The 6,000-nt window shown below is 28.4% G+C and overlaps 1 protein-coding gene across 1 annotated transcript in view; it reads left to right on the top strand.

Moving 5' to 3' along the window:
- Positions 1-819: 819 nt before the first annotated feature.
- LOC137924110 (dual specificity protein kinase CLK2-like) overlaps positions 820-6,000 on the top strand; it is a 70,634-nt gene continuing 65,453 nt past the window's right edge. The window contains exons 1-2 of the mRNA XM_068767474.1: positions 820-1,103; positions 4,780-4,922. Of these exons, the coding sequence (XP_068623575.1) occupies positions 984-1,103; positions 4,780-4,922 (263 nt within the window). The 5' untranslated portion in view covers positions 820-983. The remainder of the gene's footprint in view (positions 1,104-4,779; positions 4,923-6,000) is intronic.

Genomic DNA, 6,000 nt, shown 5'->3' with positions numbered 1-6,000 from the left:
TACCATTGGAGTATATAAAAAGGTATTTGATTAATTATACTTTAGTGTCTTCTGTTAATATAAATTAGAATGCAGAGCTTAATGCTAAATCCATATTATATTGTTTAAATATTTTTGTAGATAGGTTCCGACAATTGACTATTGCTGTTTTATTATTTTTAATTAAGAAAAAGATACTATTAAAAGTCAGTATAGTGATAAATGATTTCAAGATTTGTTGCTATATACTATATATACGCCTTAATGGTGTTTATTTTACAACAAGGGAATTAATATAATTAAAGTGTACATTGTATATTACCTATATCACCCGCCAACCTATACATTATACCGACACCTAACGGCAGTTACTAAAACTATTTACATTTAAATTAGAACAGGTAATTAATTACCAGATTAAATATTTTTAGGATGATCTCTTAAAATGATGTACTAGGTATTTTGTTAAGTTTTAATAAATTTTTTTATAAAAAAGCAAAAATTCCAAATACTGAAATAAAATTGTTTTTTAGTAATTAAATTCGTTGCTTTTCCAAATTTGCTTAACAATATTTTGTCAATGCAAACGATAAAAATATTATAAAAAAATCTGTTCTCTAATTGTTTTAAATTAATGCTTTTACAGATATTTTTTAGCAATTTTGTTTATTTTTTACTTGAATTTGCTAACACAAAACGCATTTTGTCACTTGTTATGTTGGCTACGATACCTATCAACAGACTTTCACAAGATGGCGTTGTAACTTCCTCTTTGATTAATGTTGTTTAATTATACATTTAGAGATTTTTGTTACGAACGTGTTTTTTTAATTATACTACAAATTATTTTTTGTTAACATATATTGTGTTATCAGTTTTTGGGGATATATCATAGCATGTAATCATAATAAGTGATTTTGTTGACAGGGAAGTAGCTTGTGCTACGATTTACGCCAACCCAGTACAACCAACTGTCAAGACTTGTCTGTCTTGCATTCAGATCGATGTTCGGCCCTTTATTGCGAAGAAGCGTTCTACAGGGTTCCGCATCGCGAACTTGGAATTGCCTAACTAATTTCACTCAACTACTTTGGTGTAAACTGAAATACTTGCGGGAGCTGAGGGTAAGTTTAGCTTGATATTTTAACATCGAAAATTGTCGTGTTTAGATCTCCCCGGAGTCGCAGAATGAACATGGCGTCAGCATGTAAATAACTAAGTGACATCTATAGTTTTCGCATCATTGAATTTGTTACTTTCGACTTCACATAGGATGTTTGATATGTAGAGGCTTGATTAATTGATTGTAGTAACTGGAATCATCTGCAAATTCGTTAAAAAGTCATATTTACCACACAATATATACTACGACACTCCAGCTGTCGATAGAAATTTATAACAAGAGTTCGGGAAAATACTGTTTTGATTATCATAATAAAGGTTTCGTTAGATATTTTTATTGGGTTTTATTAACAAATATCTTACCTTGAGGTACAGCGAGCATGTTACAATTAGTGTTTACTTTTCTGTAAATTACAAATATTAAAATGTTTAAGGGTATCGTTCTATTTGCATGCGGGTGATGTAGATTTCTTTTAATATACCTATTCGGGTCGTAAGTTCTGTCTAATTCTTATTTGACATGAGATCACTATCATACGATATAAATAAAATACAACAGTATAAGACAATAAGAAATAGTCGCCCTCTCACTTAGAATTCCACTAGGGAAAAAAGTCGTGAAAGCTGCAATCTTATGGCTAAGCAGAAACTGTGGACCCTTTAAATGTGGTAAGTAGAATCAAAGTGAAAAAGGGTTACTTTTTGGATGAATTTGTTTAATGTAGAGAATACATAATAAACAAAATGATAAGGCGTAATACGACGACCGCATAACAAAAAAGTGATCGCCAAAGGCGAGTGTATTCAGCATGTCCAGCAAGACCATTTTCCATCTTTATTCATGATTTGGCTTGAAGTGTCATAATAATTTTATCTAGTATATATTTGTGAGAAAGGCATAAAAATTAATGCATTTGTGTGGCTAACTACAGTGGTTACATACTTTGTAGTACCTCTTTTTGTACCATGACACTAAGTAGAAACTCATAGATTCCAGACCTGTTAAATTTATTGGATTGTGAATTTAATAACATTTATTATATATATATATATATATATATATATATATATATATATATATATATATATATATAAATTCAAGGTCGAAAGTCCATCCTGATTAGAAGTCATTCAAGACATCCTTCATTAAAGTAACTGCTTATTTTGATATGAATATGATTGCATTAGAAATAGCTGTTAAAGTTGCATGTTCGTATTCAAAATTATTTGATTTATTAAAAATAAGCTTAATTCACTTAAGAATCTATGTTTTAGTAAGATACTTTTCATATGAATGGAGACTGTAATAGCATATCTGTCAATTATTTTACAATAAAACTATGACAGAACTTATGTCCCGACTATGTATTTTGACCAATTACATAGGGTCTAAAAAGTTTAATGTTTTTCAGCCTAAACTGCTTGGATACGAGTTTTGGTATCCTTTTTATGGTAAGTGGTACTAGATGTACACGCCTCTTAATTATTTACCTCATTAAATGCTATAACTTAATATTTATTGATAATAGCCTTACTAAAGCATGGTAAATTGCATGGCTTTTATTTTAATGATTAATTTAGATTAATTATTGAGTAGATATTAAAATTAAACATATATTTACTTTAAGTATAAACAACATGATATAAAAACATTAATATAAAATTTGTTATTATTTCATGTTTAAATCTACAGTTCTATACATAATATATGAATATTTATTTATGTGCATGCATCAGATCTAAATTTATAATATGGTAAACATAGTCTTGAATATTTAAGCTACATATTTGTCATGTCAGAAAATTATTGAAATTTAAAAAGCATTTAGAAAAGTATGAGTAACTTTTACATTATTCCTAATTGTTAGGTGCAGGAGGGCCTTCTGGGAAAATTTTCTTGTGAAATTTAACAAAAAAAGTAATCAGATTTACTTTATTTATTTTTATTATTTAAGAATTTTCTAAAATAAAAGTAGTTCGAGTTACTTCTTATTACATTAGCTTCCTGCCAATGTAAGACCCATGTGAATACTAATTTGGACTTACATCCAATTTGGACTTACATGTGACCCACCCACATGTAAGTCCAAATTGGACCAGCTATTTCAGTGATTGGCTGGATCAAAGAGATTAAAAAAATTGTTGGGGTATATTAATATGCATGTAGTAAAAAGTATATTATGTGTAGATTCATTTAGTTTGTATTAGTATGTGTAAATTTATAACAAGTCTTGTTATTATGATTAACAAGGGCAAATCTTTATACAAAAAGTACATAGCTGCTGAGCTGTATATTCTACTAGTGAATAGTAAGTGAAAACTTGAACAGAAGTGGCAATAAGGGTGAATAGGTCAATAAATGATATTTAAATATCAGCTTGCTTGTACCTCAGCCTTTCATATAATGTATTTTAAAATAAACTGTACACATTAGAAATAGATTTTTTTTTAATTTGTCCTAATTGTGTGAAGAAATTGGATTTTTCGAACTTAATATCACTTCTATCTGTTTATAGAATTATTGACAAATTTATCACTGATAAAAAACAGCTTATTAATTGACATATCTTTATTTGAATATAAGAAAACAATTACAACATAAGTGACTACGCCTATATTCATGAATTGAAACAAGTCTTGGTTTTCTACATACCATTTTCCCTGGAACAGCCAAATTTGCTGTTTTAATATTTTTAATTTGTACTTTGGTACTTATTTTGCTGATGGTTTTCTTTATTTACTGTTTGAATTGAAGTTATTTTTAATGTAGTTAGTTAATAAGGCGTAAAAAATAAGATTATTAATTCCCATACATTTGTCAGAGAAATCAACTCTCTTTTTCTTGTTTAACCTGTCTTTACTAGACAGCTATTCTAAAATCAGTTGCTGGGTGTAGTTGGTTATTTTTATTAGGTGTATCTCAAAACAATAAAAATTCGTTACTATATAAACTTTGATTACACAAGAACCGAGTGTAAAGCCTCAAGGCCTATTCATTTAATAATTTTACCTGGTGCATTAGATAATTCCACTTTATTTTATAAAATGTAACATTCTTCTTAAACAACTATTTTATTCTTTAAAAGCGACAAGGAATGTTGTTAAATATCAGACATTTATATTTCTGTAATTGAAGTTGTCTGGTTAATGCCTTATTTAATTTATGCATGTGTTTCATTAAGTTTTTGAATTAATACATCTATTATGAAATAAATTAACCATTAAATTTTTGAAGAATGGAACATTTAAAGCATTGAAGTCTTAATTCACAAATTAATGCAGTCAAATTGTTATTGAAATGATCCAGGTTTTAAAAATGCAGACATTTTTGATACATTTTTAATAGATATCTCTTTGCACAGCTATGTGGTTTTGTATTAACAAATTGTCATTGAAGTTTATTAAAATGGTATTGCATATGCAACATCGTTTTTGGTTTTGGTATGAGCATAAATTAACTACAATGTGTAAGAAAATTTGAGTTTAGTGCATATTCATTGTAATCCTGCATCTAAGGTGTATTTGCTAGATACAATGTACTGTTGGTGTTAATTATTATAGTTAACACAACATACATTGCGGCACTAACAGCATTAAACCATTACTTCATGGTACATTATTTAGTTCAGTAAAGAATTCTTAGATAGCAAAATAAAATTTGTTTTGTGCTAATTTCAGATGCCTCGCACTCGGAGGAAGCACTACTCATCGCATTCTAGGTCTCCTTCCAGGACCTACGAGCCCAAACGACGTAGGATTGATGACAGTACTCGGGAGGACACAGGATATAGGAAGCGTAGCCGTAGCAGGGACCGTGACAGGTAGGAGGACCCTATACATTTGCCTGTTACTTATTTTTTCATTATGTATTTGTCTGTTATCTAATCCAACCAAAAGCTAACTAACTTTTAATATGTATATATCAAAGACGACTTTTACATTGTTACAAAATTTAAATTTTAATGTACCACAAAACGAACGGTTTCGCGGTTGTATTTTATCTTAATATTTCAAATTTAAAAAGCGCCATCTAGTGATATAATATTGTATCACTGTACAACCTTTTCAGATAAGAAGTTATCATTTATACAAGTAGATGGAGTAAACATATACTAACTTAATTTTACAAATTAAAATATTGATTAGACATTTAACATAATTTTTTTTTGTATTACGATTATTAGAATTTTTTTAATAATACTCAAAGCTTTTACTTAATTTTATAAAAATCTTAAGTCTTAAGTGGAAATAAATTTAATATTACTTTTACTTATTTTATCTAAACACAGTAACAGATGTGTTTAAAAGTAAAATTTTCAAATATGATTATTTAATATGTACAGTATAGTATGTAGAGTCGGTTTATCATTTCCTTTAAATAGTGTTGGAAACTCGCTGCTTTCAAATACCGGCGTAATTATGTAACTTGTTAAACACTGCTACAGTAAGCAGTTTCACCTTTACCAAATAGCAATCATTATTGGAATACTTATATATATAATAATTCTGAAACCTACACTGACGAACTTTCTAGTTTTTAGTATCGCCTAACATTTAAAAAATCTTTTTCAAATCTTCCTAAGCAAAAGTCATATCTAGAGGTACGGAATTTTCGCAAAAAAAAATCACCAATTTCGCATTTAAATTTTTCAAACATTGCAAATTTCGCATTAATTTCGCATTTATACTTTAAAACTTATTAAATTTGGGGTAATAGGCATTTTTCGACAAAAATTTTTCAAAATTAAAGGTGCATGCCTTAACATTTGACAAGTTTAGTTAATTAAAAAATCGTAAAAAAAGTAATATTCGCAACCTTAAGCGTTCTTTTTTAGTTTGTTAAGACGGCATTGTATATTTTAAACATGAGTTAAGCGTCCACTATGTAAAGTTGGATGT

The sequence above is a fragment of the Battus philenor genome, unplaced genomic scaffold (genome assembly GCF_028537555.1).
Source record: "Battus philenor isolate CCGP_79_NKW_IND1 unplaced genomic scaffold, ilBatPhil1.0.hap1 SCAF_10, whole genome shotgun sequence".
In the NCBI taxonomy this organism is placed as follows: Eukaryota; Metazoa; Arthropoda; class Insecta; order Lepidoptera; family Papilionidae; genus Battus; species Battus philenor.
This window is presented reverse-complemented; position numbering and strand designations above follow the sequence as displayed.